The 27,630-nt window shown below is 38.4% G+C and overlaps 1 protein-coding gene across 1 annotated transcript; it reads right to left on the minus strand.

Moving 5' to 3' along the window:
- Nucleotides 1–2,501: 2,501 nt before the first annotated feature.
- nfe2l2a (nfe2 like bZIP transcription factor 2a) lies at nt 2,502–27,101 on the minus strand. The gene is made up of 5 exons (XM_059966751.1): nt 26,965–27,101; nt 6,392–6,661; nt 6,161–6,256; nt 5,566–5,748; nt 2,502–4,274 (listed from the first exon to the last, which is right to left on the minus strand). Exons 1-5 carry the CDS (start codon nt 27,001–27,003, stop codon nt 3,036–3,038), a joined length of 1,827 nt encoding a protein of 608 aa, XP_059822734.1. The 5' UTR covers nt 27,004–27,101; the 3' UTR covers nt 2,502–3,035.
- Nucleotides 27,102–27,630: the final 529 nt, after the last annotated feature.

A 27,630-nucleotide genomic window follows, 5' to 3' on the forward strand; every position in this document is an offset into this window, starting at 1 on the left:
CCCAGGTGGCAGCCGATCAGCTTCACCAATTAATTGTAATGTTCTATTCAAGACAGGTATTTTCAGTCACGAGAGGGCTGTGCATTTTGAATATATTGTTTTCTTTCAAGTTCTGGTATTAAAATATATCTGAGTGAAAGTGTCATGAGCTGAACATGGCGTTAAACGAATAAGTGATTGGGTGGGGAGGTTCCCTGTGTAAGGAAATCTAGAATGCTGAAGAAAGGAACCATAGGAAAGTGGAAAAGTAATTGGAATAACTGGTCAAACTGTTTAAGGAAGGTCAGAGCATGCAAAGGTGTGAATTAACAAATGGAGTTTGTGCAAACACAAAAGCAAGATAATATAGTATAAATACTAATGTCAAAATTTGTTTTATCTAAATATGCAAAGCATCCATGATAAGACAGGACAAATAACATATCGGAGGAATGGACGTGAAGTGATGCCTCTGTGGGGATATGATTATGAGGTAACGTTAACTGAGAAGGGGAGCTAGATTATTAAGATATTTAGGAAGGGCAAACTGAGAGGAAAAGGTGGTGAAGTGTATTTGTTAGTAATAGCTGGAAGTCAGTGTAATAAAGCATTGCTTCAGAAAACGCTGTGGAATCAGTCTACTTAGAACTAAGTACTACCAAGCAAGGGAGGACATTGGTGGGTATTGTCTATATTTCTCTATGTTGTATTGGTGTTGCTAGAAGCAACTTCAAATAGAAGTTAAACATGCACAGAACAAGGGTACATCCATCTACATTAAACATAGATGAGTTTATGATTCAGATTTATTTCCAAACATAGTGAAATGCATTGCTTGTGTTAACGACCAACACACCCAATGATATGCCGGTGACAGTCCACATGCCACACAGTCAACAGAATCTACATGCAGACTAGTCAAACTTGTCATGAGCAGAATTACTGGAACAGCTATCCTAGACCTGCAATTCTGCAATGAGAAAGGGCAAGTTCATCATTTGGTTTTGTTTCGTGAACTCCCTTAGGAAGAGTGAACATAACACTCCAGAAATGTTCATTAAAATGTGAAGTTGTTCAATCCAAAACTAAATAAAACTATGAAGATTGTCTATTATAGATTACAGAGCTTCATCAAAAGCTATGATGGCAAATGGGTGATGACTATCATTTACAGAGTTAATGCTGGAACTGCAGATGTTATACTGTACTGCTTGGCATAAAATGTAGAAGGAAAAGTAATCGAACCTTGGTTACTAACAGTATATTAAATCCATAGAGCAGTAACATAACATTTTCAGAAGACCATATATATGAGAACTGCAAGTAGTTTAGATTAAGAAATAATAACAAATAAATTGCAGCAACGAAGTAATGTTGGAGGGCAAACTTACAAGAAATATGCAAACAAATGCAAAGGCTTCTGCAGATATGCAGGGAGGGAAACACTAACAATGTCAAGTGTGGGCCCTCTGCAGTCAGAAATGGATGAATTCACAATGGGGAACAGAAATGGTAGAGCAAGTCAAATACTTTGGTTCAATCATCATGGAAGAGAACACAAGGAATCAAAAGTCGAATAAAAATGAGGGATAAGAAGAAAATAATATTTGTACTAAAAAATGCAGTAGAGATCAATGAGACTGAAAGCCGTAGATCTCCAGAGCTTTATTGACTGTATCTCAAGTATGAAAGAAGGGAACTCTGGAAACAGCACTTGTATAGGTTTCCATTTTGAGAACTGCATTGATTTGAGTTTTTGAATACATTCATGCAGATTGGAAGATGGTAAACCATTCGCTATTTAGAGAATGAACAAAAATACTGGAACCCACAGACTGGTTAGTCTGACATCAGTTGGTGTGAGGAGGAATTAAGTCCACCTGGTTTCTTTTTGAATTTTGCAGAATGAGTAGGGAACCTTACAGACTGCATGCAGCAGGCGTCTTGTGGCTGGGGCTCGAAAAGAGGGATCACCCTCAGGTTTAGGAGCAAAAGATCTAGGAATGAGGTGAAACTAAATGAATTCCACAGGTTCAATACCTTCAATTACAAAAGATTGTAAAGATCAAGTTGCTAAAAGTAACTAGTAGAATTTGGAGTCAGTAAGACATTGTGGGGCAAGGGTAGGGTGTGGGAAGATGGTATTGAGACAGATCATCAACTAGAGTTGTATCAAATAATAGAGCAGGCTTGAAGGGCCTGCTTCTACTGATTTATGAATCAACTAACATTTTAGTAAAGACCCAATCTTTTAAATACACAATTCAAAAACAAATGGAAATAGCAAGTCAGTCAACTCCTATGGAGATAAGGAAAGAACTGGTGTTTCAGACTTCGAATGTTTTCTGAGAACATAATTAAATATTAAAAATGAACTCTTGTTTCTCGCTCTGCATGTGTTGGCAGAATGCAAGTGTTTTCAATGTTTATTACATCAGATTCCCAGCATATGGAATTATTTGTTTTTTTTAAAAATACATCAAAATACTTAAATTGCAGAGGTGACACTTTCATGAAACAAGGCAAGATTTTTGCAATGGTTAAAGATACATTTTATTTAATAACTTTTCTATATAAAGCGAAGAAATGAAGTCATACATTTTTAATTCTTCCATTTATCTATTTTTGAAATGTAATAAAAAAGTATAAAACAGGCACTTGCAACAGAAGAAGCAGTAGCTTACTAAAATAATTTTTATAATTCTATGAAAGACCTTCAATTTAATAGTAAATGGGATATATATATCTGCATATATAAATAAGATGTGCAGTATTTACAAAACTATACAAGAGCTCTAAGAATAGATGTAATAAGCAGTGCACAGAAATAATCAATATTAAAAGAACTAGGCAAGAGACCATTTTTCAGTCAATCTTCAGCTAAAACTCTCTCACCTTCAAGAAACCAGAAACCATGAAAAATGGTAATAATCTTTCTTTGCATAGGAGACTCATTAACATATGATAACAAAACTTTTTAAAGTTTTAAAACTTGCAATTCACACAGGTTTCGGCTTCTCATTTAAAAAAAATACAATAAACAAAACTTTAGAATTTCATTCTCTCTTTATTTCCAGTTTCTTGCTCCGGGGAACGAGGAAAACACTGCCGTCGCTGGTCTGCTGTAGTGAGTACTCAGATGGAGAATACGGATTTCCATCTTCATCTCGTAGCATACTAAAAACCTCATGGTACAGACTGTTCAGCTGTTGTTTGATGTGAAGGAGGTTTTTGGCATGCTCCTCCTTTTCTTGGAGAAGTTCCTCTTTTTCATCTTTAAGCTGATCCAGATCATGTTCGAGACCAACTATATTTTCCAGTTTGCGCTTGCGGCAGTTCTGAGCTGCTACCTTGTTTTTGCCACGGCGACGGATGTCACGAATGAGAGCGAGCTGAGCCTCACTTAGCTGATACTTGGAAACCATTTCATTGAAATCGTCGACGGGAAGGTTAATAATCTTTCTGACAGAGAAAGGAACATTGAGTGCTTTAGCCCGTTGCTCATCTCTAGTGAGCCGAACTTCCACTCGTTTGGAATGCTTGTCTTTGATGAAAGGGGTTTTACTATGGCCGGGGCTCACTGGCAGATCATCCTTTGCTTCTTTCGTGTAAAGTTTGGGGCTCTTATTTGACTTTGTAAGGTCAAGAGAGGGTGCCTGAAAATGTCCGTCATTTTGGAAATGCATTGGGTACAATTCTGCAAATTCAGGCTGAACACAGCCAGGGCTGCTCTCCATCTCATCTACTTCAGAATCACTATAACTGTGAGTTGGATCTCCACAAATGGACGATTGCACTGAATTACCAGGGGAGGGGCCACCAGAACTCGAGCACATGGACAGGCCCGAGTCAGAATCCAGAACCTCAGGCAAATTTGATGGCTTCTTACAAGCAAACTCCTTATCCACTTTTAAGTGTGAGATGTTGATTTGTTCAAGAAGGGCATCATCCAGAATGCTCGTAAGTGAGTCATTCATATTGGTATGCTGGGGAATGTTGCTGTTCCTCTGGGTGCTCAGAGGTGTGGAGAAGAACAGATCACTGTAAGGACTGTTGCTGAATGAGGGGTTCACACCATCAGACGTATTTGTTTTGAGCTGGTGGAGTGTGGGACTTTCAGGCGGCATTACTTCTTCAAAAAGGGAAAGGAAACTGGGATTGCTGCCAACCACATGGTCATCTGGCAGGTTTGCACTGAAGCTATAGGTGTCACTTGGCATCTCGGAAGGTTTGCTCTTGGAAGTATATCCTGTCAATCCAGTACTAGTGAGGTTATCATTCTGCATGTACAGACACTGTATCGGAAAAAGTGACACAAATAGATCAGGGAAGGTCAACAAACACCTTTATTTTTTAAATTAAAATATTTCCTTAAATTGGACTTTTAAACTTATGATGGGGTGGGCATGTTAGACTGCCAGTTGAGATATATTTATTTGATGAAAATATAAAAACATTATGGAGATTTTTTTGCATTGAGTGTCTATTACTATATCAGAGTTACTGAAATAAAAAGCAGTGAAGCATTTAGAAAAATTGAGATAAATATGAAGCCAAGAAGCCAGTCTTTACTGCTTAATATTTAGTTATCAGGACTACTTCACAAGGCAAACACCTGTATTACACACAGGAGTTTAAAATGTTTAGCTGCATTTGGTGGAAAATCTTGTCATGGAACAAAAGTAGCAAACAAGTCTGTTCTCAAATAAATGCCCCCTCTTTGTTTAGTAGAAGATGCCAGATTAATATTTTGGGTAAAAAATGATTCAACTGTTAAAGGGTTCTAAAGATGCTAACATGGGCAGGCAGTGTTTCAAAAGGTTGAAGCTTTCCATTTGCCTTTTCTAAAAAAAAGAATATATTTTATTATTTTATATATTTGTATATAAAGTTTGTGTGTGTGTGTGTGTATATAAAATGTACACATACACACACACAAACATATACAGTCAAGAGCAAAAGAAAGTTGGCCAAAGGTCAGTGTGGTTCTGCTGTCCTGGAAAGGGTCTCAGAGAGTTCAATGTAATGAATTTCTGCACTGAGATCCAGTTTCAAACTTAGAAAATAAAAACTAAAAGTTAATCTGTAAAATTTCTTATGCTTACTTCAATTATATTTCCTTTGGCATCATTAACCTGTGATGGCCCAGTGTAGGATTCTCTATATTGAATATAATTTATGTAAACTTGATGAAATGAGGTTTATTCATTATCTCTGCAACCTGTCCTAAAATAATATAGTTCGCTCGAGTACAATAATTAAACTCCAAATAGTATTGCACGTTGCATGATTAAATCCTCCAATCAGAAATGCAGATAAATCACGAATGATGAAAGCTTTCATTGTTTAAAATGTCTGCGTATTTCATTTATACACGCACACTAAGACACAAATTAAGGTCACATAATATGCAACTGAAGTAAAAAGTAAATGGAGCTGGATCCTGACTGTCAGATTAATATAATCAGGGACAATGGCGGGGTTTGTTCAGTGCACAAACAGTACATTACAGGTCTGAATTCTTTGAGTGTTTGTTACATCCATGCTCCCTCTGTATTAAGTGTTGAATTCAGCTATTGTATTTACCTGAAGCTCCGGGATTGAGAGTAGCTCTTGCCAGGTTTGCTCCAAATCCTCCGGAGAGTTTGGTTCAGGTGTTGTGGATGAAAGGCTTGAGGGAGCAGCTTGTTGAGCCTGATATGGAGCCATTGACTGTGAACTGGTTTGAGCCGGAACTGGAACAGAAGGCTCAAGTGGAACTGTATGAGACTAGAAACAATATTTTTTCCTAATTAAAAAATGTCTTTGCTGCTGCCCAACCCTTTTCTGGTCTGATATTACAAATATCTTAGAGGAACTAATTAAGCTCCCTGTATCTAACAGTTACATTTCCTCATTAAAGCTATTAAATGTGTCTATTGTGACGATAAGAAGACAATTAAGTAAAATAACTTCTACTGTTAAGGTTTTGAAAAAAATAGAATCAGTCATTTCAAATCTATGCAGTTTTCAATTTTGATAAATAGTAAATATGATCTGTTTTGAAGCAACAACTAAAATTCTATGCCTTCAACTGCAGGCATCCATTGTTTTTAAATATTTCACCAATGGTTAATAAAGAATTATGGACTGAATGTGCACCTTTCTGAGGCGTGCATTTGGATGGTAAAAAAGGACCCACCTCTATGTCATCTACAAATGGAAATGACTCGGCGAGAAGCTGCATACATTCATCAAACGACAAAGCTCCATCATCTCTCTCCACTGTCTTTGCAATCTGAATTAATGGTCATCAACATTTATTTTAAATGAGTGGGAGAAAATAGAAAAAAAATGAAATAGTTTAATATACATGCAAGTTCTTGCATATGTTAAAATAGATATTTTACAGGGCTGTTCAAAATGGATTTACCTGCGCAGATTCTGAGATTTCTCCTGGGGTTTTGTTTTCGCTTTGCTTTGCTGGCCGAATAGCAACAAATTCACCTGTCTCTTCATCTAACTGCAGCTGTGCCAGCAAAGCCTTCTCTTGTTCCTTCTGCAACTGGTCCTGCTTTTCCTTCTCGAGTTTCTTCTGTTTCTCTAGTTCGTACTCCTTTTGTCTGTAGTTATAATCAAAATCTTCACGGACGACACCAAGGTCTATGTCCTGCCTCCACAGGATGTCAATTAAATCTAGGCTCTGTTTCAAAAAAAAAAGAAAAATGCTTGTCAAATTAGGATCACTCCAGTGAACCGTGCCAGCGAGAGTTTAACACACATCATACAGAGGCAGAGAGGGTTAAGTACTGCTACCCAATTTAAAAGTAGGTGGAAATAAATGAATTTGTTCCAAGCATTGTATCACTAACATGCACTGTTAAGCCAAGAACAAGTTCAGAATTCACACAAATAATCATTTTGCAGCTGGGATAAGATAACTGGCTTCTACTAAGAAAGTTAAAGTGCTAAAATAGTGCAGCAGAATTTGAAGTATGCACCCTGAAACAAAGGTGAGTGCATCTCAGATATGCATCACAGGGCCAAAGGATTTCAGTTATTACAGGTTCATGTATATCCAAAAACAAGCTGAAAATGGAAAATAACTAATGATAGGATGTTCAGAAATCACATCTCAGTGTATAAAGTGAATTTGGTTTCATAGTTTACAGTTTTAACTCTTCCAAACAACCCACATACTTAGCTACATTTCACTAAAAAAAATTACATTTTCATTAAAAAAAAATTCGTGGAACCTGAATTTTAATTTCAGGATTGCGGAGCTGAGAGGAAATGCACAGTTTTGGAAAGAGTGAACCAAACAACCGTTAGTTTTACGATTACATTAAAGAATGACCTAAAGTGCAAAGGACAATAGTTCACACAATTGTGAAATGTGACCAGATAACACTAGGTTCTCTAGTCCAAGTTTGGTTAAAACACTTTCTAATCTTCGATAATGCTTGCACAGAGTGAAATAAATATGAAGCACTACCACTTCATGTCAGTCCCCAATGTAGAAATGAATCTAATCTTTTAAGAAATTTATTAAAGTTTCAAATTGCTAACAATATGTATTTTAGTTTTGTGAGGTAAAGCTGCTGACATCTAGTGGAACTTTAAAACTGCTGTATGAACTAACCTCAATTTGACAAGCAAGTTCCACAGTTACTTCTTTAATACTGGATATGAACAGGGTATTCTGCTTTGAAAGAGAACAGGGAGGGGCTATATCATGGCATATAAATGCAGCCTTTGTATCTAAGCAGAGAAGTGCCTTTGCATTTTCGTATTTAATCAGCATTGCAAATTGTGATCTCCCGTTAACTCCACAGCGACAGCTTATTATAAAAGTTACTGCACTTCAGATGGATTTAGAAATATTGTTTCTTACCAACACTTAATATTTCAACATAATTACAGCCGACATTTTAATGTACAATTTGCAGATACCTGAACTCCATTCCACAAAGTAATCTAATACTCCAACACAAACTATGCCATTTACACCTAAAGGGAAAGAGGAGACAATTCATGCATTATGAAGACCTGAACAGAAGGGATCTTCATTTCCTTCATTGCTCAACATATTGCATCATCTTACTGGAAGTGAAGGTCTCATCTGACTCCATGGCCATGCACAAGGGAAATGCTCACTCAATCCTATAACCACAAGAATGAGCTGATTTGCATATTGACCAACATAGAGGAACAGGAGAAAAACAAGTAACAGATACCTGCTCTGCTGTGCTCTGTGCAACCATTTCTATTTGAACTGCAGCACAAAAATATTATACAAGGGCTATTCGTACAGGTACAGTACTCCTGTGATTCAGAGGTTTGGGGACCTTGCTGCATGCCCATGTCACTTATTTGGGAGCCAAGTGCAGAATACATGATAGCAACTCAAGAAGAATTGGCCTTTAACTCATGCACTTTCCCCAGATATCATCCAAGGAATAACAATGATGTTTTTGACTCTGATGCAGAGAACCATAAAGAGTCAGTGGGTTAAGTTCCCACTACTGTTACATTTTTGTACAACTTTAATGCCTAATTTGGAAAACGATTTAGCTTTTTAATCACTCATTTCCATTTTTCATTCTGAAGCATGAGTGACCATTGACACTGACACACAAGTCACACAACAAAAAACAGGGTGTTTATGTAACCAAGGAAAGAATTGTGAAAATGCGTGAAGGAAACACGAGATGGCAGACGATGAACTCTGAGGAACTTAGCAAGTCAGGTAGCAACTGTGGAGCTAAAAGCAAAGTCAGTGTTTTAAATTGAGACTCCACATTAGGGCGTCAACCTGAAACATCATCTGTCCATTTGCTTCAGAGATGCAGTCTGACTGGCAGTGTTGCTCCAGTGGTTTGGGTTTTGCAATTTTAAGGTATATGATTTAAAAATAAATCAAAGATGATGATTTGCAAACATACTGACGGAACACAATTAATGATATGGAAAGATGCAATAGATGTGCAGGGCTAGTTAATCATTACAAACATACACAGAACAATGAAATAATCAGCAATGTTGTCAACTTGCACTCTATTTACTGGATGGTGCAACTTTGTAGAGCTGTCCTCCCTAATAAAAAAAATACAGTTAACAATTTATGTTGGCAAGGTAATTACTTCGGGGGCGGGGGAATGGAAATTCTTCTTTAATTTTCTATCATCAAATTAAAATATTCTCCAGAATACCCTGATACACAAATCATTGACATCTCCAGGAGCCATATTAGCCCTTCACTTCATCCCCAACATCATGCTGGATTGGACCCAAAGTCACTGGTATTTCATGAACACTTAACCAAAATTTAACCCCTGACTAAATATTAGGAAATTACAAGTTCAATCCTCATCATAAACTGTATACTCAGAAATTTACACAGAATCCAGATTAAATAGCATGGAGGAACTGTGAACAATAAACAATATTTCTCACTTTGCATCCTCTCCATCACAAACAATTCCTCTTTCCGCTTGTAGAAATTCATCGATCACCAAGTTTTCCTTCACTTCACCCTCTCCATCACAAATAATTCCCCTTTCCTTCACTCATACTTAATCACCCTTGACTCTAGCTTCAACAATGAGACCTCCATTGGTCAATGTCCACTGTGGATGCCTGGATACGCAAGCCTGGGCAGTATGATATGGAGAGCAAGCTGCTGCCCATGTAGCAAGCTCCCTCTCTCCACGCATCTGATGAACCCAAAGGAACGGCAGAGGCTGAAACAGTCTAGTAGCAGCAGTGTCGCAGGAGTTGCCAGTCAGCATTAAACTCAGTCACTAAGTTCTGGATTTTTCTCTTGGAGGCACACTCCTGAAGCCTTCCCCATGAGTGGGTATAACTACAAGGCAGCAGAGGTTTGAGATCAGTTGTCCTTCTCCTAGGTAAGCTGCCAGCAATTTGCCTGAAGCGAATGGTTTTAAGGTGACAGTAACCTACCTTTGCCCCTTCTCCTGTCAGTAGAAATGGTTCCACTGGGCTTAGTAGCCAAGCCATACCTGAGGGCCAGGAGCTGGACTTGGTCGTCAGAGGCTAGTTGAAGTGCACGACATTGTCAACATTTAATAGGTAGCCGAAACTTGTCCCCATTACCATCCCCAGCTACAATAACCTTAACTTCAATGGTACCCTAGCATTTTTCCAGAGCTCTATCGCCTTGAAAGTCCATCTGGCCAAACCCATACTACTCAACTAATCCATGTTAACCTGGTCTTTAACAGCCAGATTTGATGAGCACCAGCCACAAAGTTTAAACTTTCATCCCTCCATATATGGAGCACAGTTCGCTACCACATCCCACCCCACTGGTCTAAACATAACAGGTTAAACTACAGTACCTATGACACGCTCATGCTTCTTATATACACCGGAAAGATGATGGTAGCCCTTGTTAGCAAGTTTCCCAGTAAGTGGTTAGTAATGCATGGATATTGCTACTGAGAGGCACAAATTAAATCAGTATTTACATCATTTCAGCTCTATATTTCTTCAAAGAAACTGAGTAATCATCAGTCTATGTTTAATGTACTGCCTTGCTATAGATATAGAAATTTGGAATGTATGCCAAGATGGAGATCAAAGTTAGTCATGGTAATGCAGTTCCATTTATAGAACTCAAATAGCAATCTGCATTCTTTTATTTATTTTACTTTGCACTATTTTATTTATTGTAACTTAGTTTTTTTTGTCTTGCACTACATTGCTGCCACAAAACAACAAATTTCACAACATACTGTATGTCAGTGACAATAAACCTGACTTTCATGCCTTCATAAATATTCTATGCCACCTTATTTGTTTCTTGCTTCAGCTACAGAGATTTAAAATCCTGAAAACCTCAAAATTTTATGGTTCCAAAATTTCAAGGTCTTACAGCTTTGATGTTGTATTGTGGACGTGATTCAAGATTTATTAGAATAAAAAGGTATAGAAAATATTGCAGAACTTCACCCTGTGACTCTCCCATCCAGGTGCATCTGATGGTTTCTCAAGAACAAAGAACAAATTATGTTGTAGAAGATGTAAAAGACATCTAGTGAAGGATGCAACACATAAGGAAAAATTGAGAAATTACGGCTGTGCGAAATTGAAGTCAGAGTTGGTATAAGTAAGGATATTTTAAATTTTATTTATGGATATACCAACCTTGCTTGGAGAAGGTATACTAGATAGGATGCAACTGGACTTTCTACATAGAGAGCAATAATCAGAGAACTTTAAGCAAAGACAATGAAAGACAAGCAGCAATAACATGGTTTACAAATCCCTCTCAGGGTAAAGCACTGCATTTACACAAGGAAAACAGAAATCATGAATTGTTGCAAAAATCTGACAATTAGTATAGCAACTAAAAATATTGATTTCTTTGGAATAGTGCCCATGGATCAATATCTCAGATATATCGCCCCTCTCCTCTCATCAAATTATACAGCATACAGTTATACAGCATGAGATTTTATATTTATACGCTTAAAGTTCCTGAAAATAAAAACTACAGAAACAAAAAACAGAAAATGTTGGAAATGGGTCTTATGAGATTCCAGGAGGTTGTTTTTTCATTTGAAGTTCCTGGTCAAGTTCAGTTTCTACCCCCACCCCCATCAGTTTCAGTGGTTTAATAAATTTGAATAGGCAATTAACAAAGACGTATACAACAGGGGGGGGGGGGGAGAGGGGGTGACCACTTAGTGGAGCACATCTATTTAGTCCACAGGACTGAACTGAGCTTCCACTGCCATTCACCTTAATCCTTCATCCCACTTTCATTCTGACCTATATGAACTTGAAGAAGAGCACCTTATCTCCAACTGAGCACATTGCAGCCTTCAGAATTCAGTCTTGAAAACAATATCAGAAAACTTGCCTTTTCTGTTTATATCAGTAGTGAGTTCTGCTGTAAGATTACCCATCCACAATATTAATCCATCTTTACTCTCTCCAAAAATACTGTGTGATTCCAGTAATTTATGTTATTTCAGATTTCCAGCATGTGTAGAGTTATAATGTTGAAGTAAAGCTAAACAGACATAAACAATTAGAAGTTTAAAGCTGTTCTAGAATGCCAGAAATTATGCACAGATTCTCTGAGTGGGTTCAGATTTAAGCATTAACACTAAATGAGAAAACATTCAAAGTTCCTAAGGCATTAAAGCTTCAACAGATCAGGGAGGGGTAATCAATCTACTGCAGATCAGGCAATAGAATTTTAAGGAAGTCATTGGCCTTCCTCATAATAGCAAGAAAAGGAATTTGTGAAACGTCCACAAACTGCCTTTGAGAGCAGCTTGTGATAGACCCCACTAGGGAACAAGCAAATCTGGATTTTCGTCACTTAATGGGGCAGATTTGATCAGGTAGCTTAAGGTGAAGAATCTCTTAGGAGATAGTGATCATAACATGATAGAATTCACCCTTCAGTTTGAGAGAGAGAGAAACTTAAATCTAACATAACAGTATTGCAATTGAGTAAAGACAACTACAGATGCATGAGGGTAGAGCTGGCCAGAGTCCACTGGAAGGGGATCCTAGCTGGGAAAATGGTGGAGTAGCAATAGCAGATATTTCTAGGAGTAATTCGGAAGGCCCAGGGGGATTTCATCCCAAAGAAGAGGGGGAAGACATGACAACCAAGGCTGACAAGGGAAGTAAGCGACAGAATATAAATAAGAAGGAAGGCATAAATATGTAATTACTCATTGAGATACAGTATGGAATAGGCACCTTCCAGCCGTGCTACCTAACAAACCCTGATTTAATCATAGCTTAATCATGGGATGATTTACAATGACCAATTAACCTACCAACTTTGGACTGTAGAAGGAAACCAGAGGACCCAGAGAAAACCCACATGGTCACAGGAAGAATGTACAATGGTGGGGAATTGAACCTGGGTCACCTGTACTGTAAAGTGTTGTGCTAACCACTACGTTACTGTGCTGCCCAATACTGCAGAAATTAGTGGGAAGCCAGGGGATTGGAAAAAACTTTAAAAGTCAACAGTGGACAACTGGAAAAGCCACAAGGGAAAAGAAGATGAAATACAAGGAGAAACAGAAAATAATGAGATTCCAAAAGTCTTTTTAGATACATAAATGGTAAGAGTGGACTTTAAACCACTTGAAACTGACGCTGGAGAAGTAGCAATGGTGGAGGGAGCTAAGTACTTTATATCAGTCTTCATGGTGAAAGACACCAATAACATGCTAGCAATTCAAAAGAGTCAAGGGGCAGAGGTGAGTGTAGTGGCCTAAAGGTGGATAAATCACCTGGACTGGAAGACTGCATTCCCGAATTCTAAGATAGCTGAAGAGATTACGGAGGAATTAGTGTGACCTTTTAATAATCACTAGAGTCAGGGAGGGTGCCAGAAGACTGGAAAATCACAAGTAACCTGGTTAAGAAAGACAGGATAAACAATAGGGTGGTTAGTCTAACCTTAGTGATTGGTAAGATTTTAGAGCCCATCATTAAGGATGAAATTTATGAGATTTTGGAAATACTTAATAAAAAGAGAGAAAGCAGCAGTTTTACGAAGGAGAGATCTTGCCTAACGAATCTGTTAAGAGTTCATTGAGCGAGTCAGTGGAAGTTACTTATTTGGATTTGACAAGGTGCTTCAAATGAAGCTACTAAACAAAGAAAAGCCTTATGGTGTTTGTGGTAATGTACTAGAATGGATAGTAGATCGGTTGACTGGAGATAAAGGGATCCTTTTCATGATGGCTGTTAATAACTAGTGGAGTTCTTCAATGGTCAGTTTTGGGACTTCAGCTTTTCACTTTCTACATCAATGATCCGTTGAAGATGTATTTAAACAAGTTCAACTGTGCACCGATTAAGAGATATGTTTTTTTTTCATTTTAACACAAACCCCACTCCATCCACAATTCCAACCAGTTTTATAATTTTGCTACAATTCTAGAGAAGTCTACTCCCAATTTTCAACCTTAGCCTTCCTTAGGACTGTGATTCAGAGCCAGTAAAATAAACTGTTTCGTTTATTTGAACCTTATTTTGTCAAAACCAGACACAAGAAAATTTTGTAAATCTGCCTAAATACAGCTTTCTCAAAATAATTCAGCACCTTATAACAAATTTGTTATAAAGAAGTGATCAACAGATTCAGTATCAGTGCCCAGCAATCAGCAATGTATATAATACAGTAAACTGGTTTGCAGTATGTTGGAAGATGTTTATTTCATGTTTCATTGTTATTTATCAGGGTTTCTAAACACGCAGTGTCTGTTTTCCTCTAACGTTAAAATGATTGCAAAAAATATGCTATGAAAACATATACACTAACAGAAGAGACTAAGGAAGCTGGGTTTTTTTCTCTCCAGCAAAAAGCTGATCTAACATAATTTATATTAGCTAGATGCTTGGCATGTTGGAGGTAGAGTAAAAGTTTTGACTTGTACTGGCCTAAAACTAAAAGCCACACACATGGAATCATCAGTCCAGTAGAGAAATAAAAATCGCTTCTGTGCAAAATTACTGCAATGTGGGGTAGCATTAAAATATTTAAGTAAAAGCTAGGAAACTCAGCTCTCACCTGTTTGCATGCAATAGTGGTCACACCCTGGTAGAGCCCTTTGACAGGTAGGCTAAACCAGTTAGGGAGAGCCGGTGGCCTCATACCCGGTGAGGCAAGTCTGTCCGAGCTTGCAAAGTCCCCTCCGGCAGACTGAGCGGATGAGATCTACAGTGAGATTCAAACGGTCAGGAAGGTGATGCTGCAACACTCCACGGACAGCGAAGGGCATGGCGAAGCACAGAAGTAGTCATGGTCATCCACTGCAACCAAGCCAGACCCCAGTTTGTGACACTTGTTCATGCCACTGGACCCGGACTTCTGAGGTCGAGTGTGGAACTGCCCCGGTGCAACAGCTTCTCCATTTTAAAAACTCCTTTGCACAAGCCAGACACAACAGACAACTACCCAGCTAACTTATGAAAGTATTCAAAGTGAACTGCATGGCCTGCTTTCATGTTAAAGAACACGTAATAGAACTGTAAAAATCAGGGAAAAGTTGCTGAAAAGATCATTCAAAAATTTGGCAATGGCTAAGTTAACAATTTTTGGTTGACGATCTTCCTGCTACATTCTCTCCCCATTGATGAGCATTTTCACTACTCTGCATTTTTATTTCAGATTTGCAGCATCTGTTCCCCCCCCCCATTTAAAGTGAAAGCATATTTTAGCTTCTATTATAAATAAGCAAGCATTTGACCTTCCTTCAAAGTGTCATAATCTACTGAACACAAATCCAATCGCATTCTCTCAAATTAATTAACATGATGATACCATATCTGAAAGGGACATTAACGTTAAACATTATCAAATGGATTTCATGTCAACTACCAAGCAATTTACCCAAGTTTTAAAATCTAAAATAAAACTTTTACATTGCACACAAGTGAAATGCAGTGAAGGAAGCAGAGTACAAAAGAAATGAAATGAAAAGTAAAGGTGGACTGCACAGAACTGGCACTTCAGTCTTCATCTGGAAACATGCCATATCAGTTTGCAACTGAACAAAAAACACTTCAGGTAGAAATGTAGTGTTCAAAAGTAGTACGGTGGAAGGAGGATAGAAACACACACAAACAAAATAGTTAAAAAGAAATAGTAAGTTGATTCAACTGTAAAAAGATACTTGCTTACATACCTGAATGAACAGAAGACATAACTCGCAGAGACACAGCTAGAAATTCAAGACTTTTACATAATACGCAGAAGACGTGATGTTGTGGGGAATAGGGAGCACAGAAAAAAAAAGTACAGGCAGATGAAGAAGGACATTTACTGGAGCTTCAAGCACCCTCCATTTTAGTTAGTCTCATGCGATTTTCAAAACAGTTTTTGCTCATCTTGCTTCCAATTCTATTAATATCACTGTTTTCTACTTTAAAAACGTTACTTCTCTTCAGACACGCAAGGATAATTGTTTTCCCTCTCCGTTCACCTAGTTCAGCCCTTTATGAATGCTGTTCATTTGCAATACTTTTAGATTAGCAGTCTCCTAGGCAGAAAGCACATGACATTATCACACCCCAGGATAAGGCTCTGCACAAACAGATACTGAGTAGAGTAAGTTAACTCCCACCACAAAAGGCCATTCAAAGCACTTAAAGGCCAAGATATACAATTTCTCCTAAGATGTTTCATGCCATATTTAAAAACAGATGAGAAACAATATTTGAAAATGTAAAGATTCAATAAGTCTGTTTTTCTGCATTTGGTAATTGGCGTTTCAAAATAATCATATCTGGCTGAATACTTGAAAGGTTTCTCAGAGTCCATAATGGCGACTCATTGCAGAATTCACTCTAACAAGCTATTTTCAGCTTTTGAACAGCCTTGATACAGATTCTAGAGAAATGCAACTGGCCGAGTTGAATATTACAGATCTCTCATTTGTGAGAGAATGAATTCTAAAACATGCTGACAAGACTGCACACATATCTAAAATGAAGGTTAAAGAAAGATAGCCTGAACTTCATTATTGAGGTATTCACAACTTGACAGTTAACCTACTTGGACTTCCTCCAGTAGATAAACCAGTTTCAAAGTGCAGGTTCTATCTGCAGTGTGACCTGAATGATAAATATTCTACAACTGAACTCAAACATTAGAGTAAATGGAAAACGAAAAACAAACATTGGGGACGTTTCCCACTTTCTAATTACCATCCAGCTGTCATTGTCAAAATGCATATTTACATTGTTTAGACTATAAACAAAAGCATAAAAGATCATCTATGGTGCTGGGTCCCTGTAGGGTGGCATGGTAGCGCAGTGGTCAGCATAACGCTACTGCAGTGTCAGTGATCCGGGTTCAATTCTGCCACTGTCTTTGAAGAGTCTGGGCAGCTTCACTGTGACCATGGGACTCCTGCCTCCTTCCACATTCCAAAGACGTACAGGTTAGTGATGAATTGATCTCATGAGTGCATTGATCTTCGCAGGCTCCTTGGTCTGGAAGGGCATGTTACTGTGCTGTATCTCTAAAGAAAATTTTAAGAATGAAGAATGGAGAGTAGGGAAGAATGGAGAGTAGGGAACAATCAGCCCTGCTTAGAGATACACCGCAGAACAGGTCCTTCCAGCCCAACCAGCTGTGCTGCCCAGCAACAAACCTATTTAACACTGAATAAAGACGAATTAGCATACTAACTGGACCCAGAGGAAGCCAGCATGGTCACGGGGAAAACCTCCTTACAGCCGGCACAGCAACTCAACTCCAATGCCCTGAGCTGTAACAGTGTCATGCTAACTGCTACACCCTTCTGTCCTACAGTCACTGATTCAACCTGTTAGGTTGCTTTTAAAGTTCTGCTTTTGTTCCATTATTTGTCATTATCTCTTCATCAGGAATGCAGTCTTTCAATGCAGCCTACAATCCTCCAGGATCACCATGCTCATTTGATTCCAACCTCTACAACCCAACTATTCATAGCTGCACCTTCAGCTGTTTGGACCCCAGACGGTGACATTTCCTTCCCCAGTATACCTTGCCTATTTTACCACATACTTCTTTGACCATAGTGATTTATTAAAATACATCTTATCATATATTATTTTGAAAAAATATATACAGATATTATCAAGATTCTTAACACACTCTTGTGAAGCATCTTGGAACAAGGTTAAGGAAAGGTAATGTTACAAAAAAATGCTTTTTCTGTACATTATCCTGTATCGTTACACTGAAAGCTTTGTTTTCAGGTTTGACTGGATCCTAAGCCTGCACAAGTACAATCCTTACAGTGCAATCCCATGACAATGGAATACACACCCAATATTTAGGTTTCATATTTACAAAACTGCAAGATAAAACCATCCCCTAACAATCTGCTGCACTTATTGTACGATAAGGCATTTATTGCTTGAACAATTAATCTTGCATTTCTCCACCAAAGTTCAGAAGGCGCTATTCCAGACAGGAACAGTAAAACACTAAATGTTATCAGTGACTGGTAACTTTCCCTCCTACAAAAGACTGCATTGGAGGGCAAGTTAAATTTCAGTGGAGGTGATGGTGAATTGACTATTTATCAAGGACCCCACCAAGTTTCCTTACTGCTGAATTCTCTGCATCTTGAATACAGCTACTAACTGGTGATTGCAATTCAACAATCCAGACACTGGAATTAAGACCCTCCTGTGGCACCTGTGGAATTTATGCTCAGTTAATGATTTTATTTTAAATTCTGTTATTAGTAATGATGACCACACATTGGGTTCATCACTTTCTTAGAAAAGGGCATCTGCTATTCTCACCAGGTTTGATCTCTATATAACTCCAAACTCTATATAAAGAAAAGGGCATCTGCTATTCTCACCAGGTTTGATCTCTATATAACTCCAAACTCCGACTGCACCTCACTATAAACACTTTAAATCACTTCTGGTGAACAAAATCAACCCCCTTCCTCCATTCCCTACCCTGACCTTTTACTTCTTCTCTCCTCCCTATTACTCCACCCCCCCAACCCCAGCAGTCCTTCCTCCTACTTCCCTTTCTCCCATGGTCCACTCTCCTCTCCTATCAGATTCTTTTTTCTCCAGCCCAAGGTCTTTCCCATTCACCTGGATTCATCTATCACCTTCCAGTTAGCCCATTACCCCCTCCCCCACCACCACCTTTCTTATTCTGGCAACTTCCCCCTTCAAGGGTCGAAATATCAAATGTCTTACTCTTGTTTTTAAAAAATCAGTGCTGCCTGACCTGCTGAGTTCCTTCAACATTTTGTCCATGTTGCTTGGATTTCCAGCATCTGCAGACTTTCTCAAGTTCAGCAAGTTTTTTTTCCCATTGCTTTTCAGATTTAAATAACATGTTTTATCTTTTCAAAACATCAGCATCTGCAGATTTTCTTGTGTTTGTGACTTTTTATTATGCTTTTCACAGTGTAAATACATGCTGGTACTTATTTATGCACATTGTACTCAATATCTGTACTTTTAACATTAATTTTATATACCTTTTTAACCTTTGTAATTGTTGAATGTTTTTTGTTGTATGTCATGCCAACATAACACAGCTCGTTCCTAATATATGTAAACATATATGGTAAGTAAATTTGAGCCTTGAATGGGTTTGAATCTCAAATGCCCTCTAACGTGGCTTAGCAGCCACTCAATGCACAATTGGCAAATAAACATTGACTTTTCTGCGATATCAAAACCCTAATTAATAAATACAAACATGATATGTAATGTATGACTTAACTGTTAAAACACAACTTACACCTAATGACATTGAACTTTGCCCTCTACTCAAAGAGAACTATATATTAAAGATATAACCATACATATTGTGGATTTCAGCCTATTAAATAATGAATGTTCCTTAAGGTTTGTGAAGTACAAGCACAGGCAAGAGTGTGCTACAAACCACCATCTTCTTCCCTCTTTTCAATGAATTAAATATATATTTTAGAAAATCTTAAAGATTGAACCACACTTCATTTGATGGGTCAATTGCAAATAAGTGTGATTGCATCACTTGTAAAGAACTTTACTAATAATTAATTCATCTCAAAAGCAAACAGTACAAACATTAGACTCTTATCTTACTTTTGAAATCCAGATAAAAGCTACATTACCTTCCTCCTAGGGCTGGCATGATTCCTCACAGTATTCACCATTCACAATATTAACCCTTCAATCACTGCAAGTCTGATGATACATTTAACTTACTGACATAGCACACCAGATTTATAGCATGCATACCCTTGGTATCACAAGGGATATTTGATTTACATAGAATCAGAATCAGGTTTAATATCACCAGCATGTGTCATGAAATTTGTTAACTTAGCAAGCAGTACAATCCCAAACATAATAATAGAAAAAGGAAAGTAAATTTGTACACTTAGAAACTAGTTATGATTAAAGCAAGATAGTTTCAAAATAATATCATAACTTAATTAGCATCCTTCAATATTCCTGTTAACATACATGACAAATCAGTAAAAATGAACAGGATGCAACTTATAGTCTGTAGTTCTGACAACATACCAGTGGGAAAACTGAACACAAAAACTGCTCCTCTACACAAGCTGTTCCAACACCACTATACAAGGGAATTTACTTTATGAGTAGAAAACTACAACAAAACGACCTGCAGATATTGAAAAATCTGAACTAGGTATTGGAAATACTCAGCAGGACAAGCATTTATGAGGAGAGAAACTGATTTAATTGTTCAGGTCCGTAATATCTCGTTGGAACTGAAAAAAGTTAGGAATCAAATACAGAGAAGCACGGACAGGAATGGGGAGAGGTGTGGAGAGAGCAAAGGAAGTTACTGTGATTAAAATGGAGACAAAGAGGAACTGAATGAAGAGAGATGGTGGTACCACCTAAAGGGGTAGTGAAAGCTTATTGGTTGAAACTGATCTGTAAGGAGGCAATATTAAAAAGATAGGTGTAGAGAAAGTAGAGCAGTGGGCTAAGCATGCATCCCTGAGTTGCGCAAGCATGACTTGTCAGCAAGATGTTACTTTCAATCCACACAGACTGTGGTCTCCCGGTGAGGAAGTCAAGAATCCAGTTGCAGAGGGAGGCACAGAGGCTCAGGCTTTGGAGCTCGTTTATTAGGTCTGAGGGTACGATTGTGTTAAATGCTGAGCTGCAGACAATAAACAGCAGCACAATAAACATCAGGTTAACAGCAGCTTATCACAACTGGTTAATGCTGGTACCATAAAAAAAACCTGCTATCTGAAGATATTTTGTCCTCAGGGCAGGTATGTGCCAAGTAGAAAGATAAAACACCATCCCTTGAACATACCTTAAGATTATCGGGAACAACTGAAGAGGTCAAACACAGATCAGAGTGAGATAAAGAATTAAGATGACAGGTCAGGAGTTTAGCAACATAAAAGCGACTATATATCTCTATTACATCATGAACAAACTTTTCACTCAAACATAAGTTCACGTAAATTACATCTATTGGCACATCATACAAAATCTGCCAGTAGCTATATTGTGGACTGACGTTTGAGAGAAAGGTTTTTGCTTCATTCAATTACTTTCTTCAAGAGGAATCAACTATTTTCAAATTTGCAGAGTTTTTTTGTAACAATATATCAGCATACCACCATTGTATGTAAGCACTTTCCCAAAGTTATTAACCACCAACAGATCCCCAGTTCTCCAAAATGAGAGGAAATATGATCAATTATTTTTCTTCCCATTATTTTATTTTGTATGGACATCATATTAACACGAATGTCAAACAAAATACTCCAAAGAGAGAACTACAGACATGGACATGGATTACAGATCCATATTAAGTTTTGAACTCCACTCAAAATCCAAAATAACTATTTCCCCATTTCAGATTTTAGGAACAGTATGTAATGCCAAACATCATGCAAAGTAAACTACATACTATTTGATGTTAACAAACAGTGCAGGAATACATTTGAAAACTGAAAGATTTATCTATATCCTTTGTGTATGAGTACTTTTTGGGACAAGCAGAGCAAGATCTGTAGTAGCCAGCAAAATAAAGGTTTAACATAAGATGCTGGGAACCATCAACTTTAATGAAGGGAACAGATGCAAAAGTATTTTAGCTTTGGGCCTTCTTCCATGTTTTGTCATTCACTTCATGTTTATATCCCAACCTGAATCCCTAAAGCAATCCAGAAACTCCCAGTTCTGAATCCCTTTAATTCCCACCCACACTCCACCCCTCCTTAACCTCCTTCATACCAATTATAGTTCTACAACATTCCTGCCTTTAGTCTCTGCAAACCCTTAGGTCCCAAGGTTCAAAAATCTTCAGATCCCTTCATCACACAGTCCCTCCCACATTAAAAAAAAACTTTTTTCCCCTCATTTTAAGCAAGGTGTTGTTACATTTTGTTTAATAGTTTGCCTGTCAAGCAAGCACCATTACACACTTTGTTGTGTTGAAGGTCTTACATTAATGCACAATGCAACTAAATGACCTGGTATAAGTCTGGTATATGTTGTTTTCCAAACTTAAATTAACTTTCAATAGTTCTCTTTTCAACATTTTATATTATATTATTTTCAAATGCTTCCCTTCCTTGCTCAGATACGTTCATTTACCTGCAGTATTTCCACAACCACGTACGAATCTCAAGGAAATATTCAAAGACTGTGCTTCCATTCCAATTTTTAAGCCCCATTTTCCACAGCATAGCACTTTTATTTCTTAACATCTACTTATCCATTTTTCATTTTGAGAGGTGATATTAAACCTGTTTTTACATTTGTTTCAGGGGATGCATTTCAATTTATATCAACATGTTGCTCAAAAATTGTTTTAGCATGTTGCTTCTGATTCTTTGGGTAGTACCTTAATTCCATGTTTTCCAGTCATGGATCTTTTACCACTGGAAGCAATTTTTCATTAATCTATAAAGACTTTGAACATTGTTTGTTTTGCTCCAAATGAAGAGCGACCACAACATCTTAGATAGGCACATGGATAAGAGAAAAGCGGTGGGTTATGTAGGAGGGAAGCATCAATTTGATCATAGAGTAGGTTAAAGGGTTAGCACAACATTATGGGCTGAGGGCCTGTACGGTGCTCAATGTTCTATGTTCATGAGCATTTCTAATCATACATGTAACAGACATGTCTCATTCCTGATTAATGTTCCTCGCCCTTTCTAGGACACTAGGACCTGGCAATCAATGTCAGTAAGACAAAAGAGCTGATTGTGAACTTTAGGAAAGGCAAGACGAAGGAACACATACCAATCCACATAGAGGGATCAGAAGTGGAGAGAGTGAGCAGCTTCAAGTTCCTGGGCGTCAAGATCTCTGAGGATCTAACCTGGTTCCAACATATCGATGTAGTTATAAAGAAGGCAATACAATGGCCATACTTTATTGGGAGTTTGAAGAGATTTGGCATGTCAACAAATACACTCAAAAACTTCCATTGTTGTACCGTGGAGAGGATTCTGACAGGCTGCATCAGTGGCTGGTATGGAGAGGCTACTACACAGGACCAAAAGAAACTGCATTAGGTTGTAAGTCTAGTCAGCTCCATCTTGGGCATTAGCCTACAAAGTACCCAGGACATCTTTAGGGAGCAGTGGCTCAGAAAGGTAGCATCCATTATTAAGGACCCAGGGCATGTCCTTTTCTCACTGTTACCATCAGGTAGGAGATACAGAAGCCTGAAGGCACACACTCAGCGATTCAGGAACAGATTCTCCCCTTTGCCATCCAATTCCTGAATGGACATTACAGCTTTGGACAACACCTCACTTTTTTTTTTAAATATACAGTATTGCTGCTGTTGCACATTTTAAAAAATCTATTCAGTATATGTATTTGATTTACTTGTTTATTTATTATGTTTTTATTTTATTCTTTTCTCTCTGATAGATTATGTCTTGCATTGAACTGCTGCTAAGTTAGTAAATTTCACATCACATGCCAGTGATAATAAACCTGATTCTGAAATACTTCCCAAAGCAGTGTCCTCAGAATTCACCACAATAAAGTTTATAACAAAGTTATAAAGTTTATAATAAAGTTTAGTGCAACCAAGTATCCATGGATTCTTCACAACTTCAAGTAGAGCTTGTTGACAAGTATCCTTTTTTCAGAACTAACAATGCCCAACTGTAGCTATGAGCAATTGATGATGTAACCACGTATCAGATGTCTCATGGCATGGTATTGCAAAATACTTAAAAAGATTATGTACACACCCAAAGAACCAAGTAACAAATCCTTAAGAATAACTACACACATATTAAATGATTGTATTAGCTATTTATATACAATAAAATTATACAACTAATATACAACTATTGACAAAAGGTATACATGGTACAGAAATATAAACTTAGCTGAAGTTTTGAATGGGTATTCCAAGGACAGATTTTTGAGTTGTCCAAATTATGTGACAATAAACACTCATAACAATTTGACCATGTGTGTTCTTAGTTCTAATCTCAGGTTTGAAGAGCATATGGGAGATCAGGGATCACTGTTGCTCAGTAGACTGGGAGTTTTATGCCAGGTCTGAGGTTTTGATCTGACAATTGAGGCAAAAGTGCACAGCATTTGCTGGTAGATAGTCAAACAGTCAACATGGCAAATCTACATGATTTTAAAAAAATGCCCTTTCCACTCTTAACATTTATAAAGCTCTCTTCTATAATAATCTTCAACTCTTATCACCATTGTGTTGGAAAGAATCATCTTTCTATAAAATGTAATGCAATCCCACTGCAATCTCAAACCATCCTCTTGGATGCAATCTTTACATACAGTACGTTGGCTGAACTTCTGTGTTTCTCTCCTCTCTAGAAACCTTCCCACTCATTCATTTCTCTAACCAGAATGCTCAAGCCTCTCACAACAACTTATCAAATGGTCTCTTCTCTATCTACATCAATCCCAGTTATCACACTTCCTTCCATAGAGTTTTGCCTCTTTCCACCATGCTCTCCTCCCAATATATACTTCTGCATGCTTTCCCACATTATGGAAACTGTGGATATCAATGTCTTATTTTCCATCATGATATTGTTGGATATGCAGCTGTAGGTCCCCACAACTTCTGGGGTTTTAGGATCTTGACATCATCCCACCTCAAATGTTTCCATTCTATCAATGCCCAAGATTGTCAGTACATGGCTCTAGCCCAGGGGTTCCCAACCTTTGTATGTCATGGACCAATACCATTAAGCAAGGGGTCCATGGACCCCAGGTTGGGAGCCCCTGCGCTGGCCCAATAACTACCATTGGAGACTGACTGAACTATGTCTGCACTACCAACCCCTGAAATGGAGAAACTCATCCATAGGGACTTAATACAACTTTACACAACTTTACATCACCCTAACAAAAAGTTCTTAAGATATTGTTATCTCACACCTTGCCCAACAAACAAACAATTTGCAGGTATGTCAATGCTTACACTGATGCTGATACCATCAACTGATTAGTTACTAATGTATTGCTGGCAACTCCCTCTTCAGGCGCACAATATACTTCTTTTCACATTCCTGAATCTACCTCTTTACTCAGATTTCAATACATGGATAGTACCCCGACCTGGACTAATCTAGTGTGTCCCTTGTACCTCCAGCATACAAGGTCTTGCTCATATCAAGTCAACCTGAGAGAGCTGCACACCTGTGCAATTACCTAGTTGGTGGCAACTGGGCCATTTTGAATGGGTATTCCACGGACAGACAGCATCAACAGAGCCACATCAAGTTTCTGACATTTTCCACTCATATATATTGAAAGTTTTTCTGCTACTGCCACTCACAGAAGTGAATGCCAAAAACACTTAGCAGCTACAAGATTTAGCTTTGAAAAATACCACACCTTCGGTACCATCACTGTAGGCTGAATCCTTGCCTGCACATTCCTATTCTGCATGTTCTGTCAAACATCACATCTGGCACGTCAAACAGCTCTGCTTGAATTCTCCAAGTCAGCACACCACACACCGAATGATCCTACACGTCCAATCCAAAAAAGCCCTGAAACTGACTTTAGCCCAGTGTCTTCAATCTGATCTCACATTCACTTGCCACCTCTTCTTGTCTCTAGCTGTGCATATCAAATATATAACTCATCAGGAAGGATCGGAATGAAAAACCCTAGACTTGGCTCCTCTAGATATGTACTATAATTTTATATATATATTTTGATGATCATGTGAAAAGAATTAGTTGTAATATCTCCAATAAAGCCAATCACAATAAAGCCAATTCAGCACACGTCTTTTTGAAAGGAAAGCAAGAAAAGAGATGTGAATTTTATTCATAAACTACTAACACAAAGGTAGTAATTTGAATGTTACCTGAAGGCAACAGCTTGAAATAACGCAAATACTGCATGAACAACACCAATAAAGACCAAAAGCTCTGTTGTACAGGAATTACAACAACCTTAAATTGTGAATTTATCTATTGATTGACAGTTTATTTTATTTGGCTAAAAAGAATTAATTTCTACTGAGGATGCAGTATCCCCAGACATGGGACAATTGCTAGAATTGACAAACGAAGCTGGGATTATGATCAATGGTTTACAGCACCCCACTGTAAAAATGGCTCCAAGCAGCACTGTATCTCGTGATCTTCACTATTACTATTCAGCCAACATTTCACAACACCGATATGTAAAATTATCTATATTAATTATTAACTTCCTATAAAATATTTTCTCCACAATGCTATAACTCATACCAAGGGTCAGGAGCCCAAACTAACTCCTGACAAATTCAGATGAGGGAATAAAAGTGCACTCGTTAAAGGATGGAAAGAGGAAAAGATTAAGGATTAAAGGAGAAACCAGAAGAACATCCTTATCTCTGCATTTGTTTAAAGACAAATAAGAAAGAGTCAACTCTTTTCAGACTTGACTATCACCTGTCATTCTGGACTCCTGCCACTCACTTACAGTAAGAGCCTGTGGGCGGAGATCAGAGATCAGCTGGAACCCTCCCCGTGGGGTGAGAAGGCAGCCCACATGAAAGCCTTTAAGAGAAATCAGAAGACTGGAAACGCTCTACCGACCAAGACATTAATATAACTATAACAGTGCCAAACAGAATTTTGAAAACAGTTTATCACTGCTCCAGAATGACTTTGCACAATTGTAATAAGTTTGGCGCAGGATCGGAAATAACGCTCTTGGTGAACGCCCACGTTTCAGTGTTTCGCTTCTCATCCACACAAGCTCGAGTGGGAGTGGATGGACAAGGAAATAAAGTCACTGACCAAAACCGCGGGGTGGGAAGAGAATGACATGTAACCCAAACCGTTCGCCGAGTCCTCTGAACCAGACGAATGACAACCGCCCGTCTGAATGTGGATATTCGGTTTAGCGACAGCGAACGCTGAAGCAGTGGGAGCAAACTATCTGGAAGTTTACTACTTTGCGCCCCCCGCGCCCTCCACTTGTACCCGGACTGTGGCAATTGCAGCCGCTAACAGGCGACCGGACTACCTGCGGCTCCTGCGCCAGCGGGCGCTCGATCTCCATCATCCTTCCGCCAATCGCCGCTTTTCCCGGGATAGCGAATCACGTGCAGCCGATCCGGCTGTTCCTGCTCTTCTGACGCAGCTCCCAGGGCAGCGCGAGGCTCCGCTGAGGCCCCGCCCCCAGGCTGACGCCGGCTGCCTCGCCGCGTGAAACAACAGGTCGACACGCCGCGTCAATCATCTTTTAGGTCACGCCCACGCGTCAATCCGTTCCATCCTCCCCAATCACCAGTGCCTTTGTCTGTCAATCATTGCGAGTTGCCTCTTCCGACACGTATATTATAATCAGCCGGGCGTAGTATGATTGGAATTTGTCAAAAAAGCTTGGAGATGCTTAACACATAAAAATAAATCGCAGTCTCTCATTGAGCGGATCTGCGTTTCTGAATAAGTATATCCCTTGCAAATTCGAAATACAGTACATGTTCACTGGTGAAGCACTGTATGAATAAGTTTACGTGATAAAGATATGTGAATTTATCAACATATGTTTTCCAATTTGGGCGTAGTATGATTGGCAGTTGTAAAAGAATAATTGGATAAACTGCCGACTATTTAACGAACGAAACGTATTGTCATTTAAATCTTTCGGCATGTTGTCCAACTCACTGGCTTAGAAAATTACTTGCGC

Source organism: Hypanus sabinus, chromosome 4 (assembly GCF_030144855.1).
Source record: "Hypanus sabinus isolate sHypSab1 chromosome 4, sHypSab1.hap1, whole genome shotgun sequence".
NCBI classification, from domain to species: domain Eukaryota; kingdom Metazoa; phylum Chordata; class Chondrichthyes; order Myliobatiformes; family Dasyatidae; genus Hypanus; species Hypanus sabinus.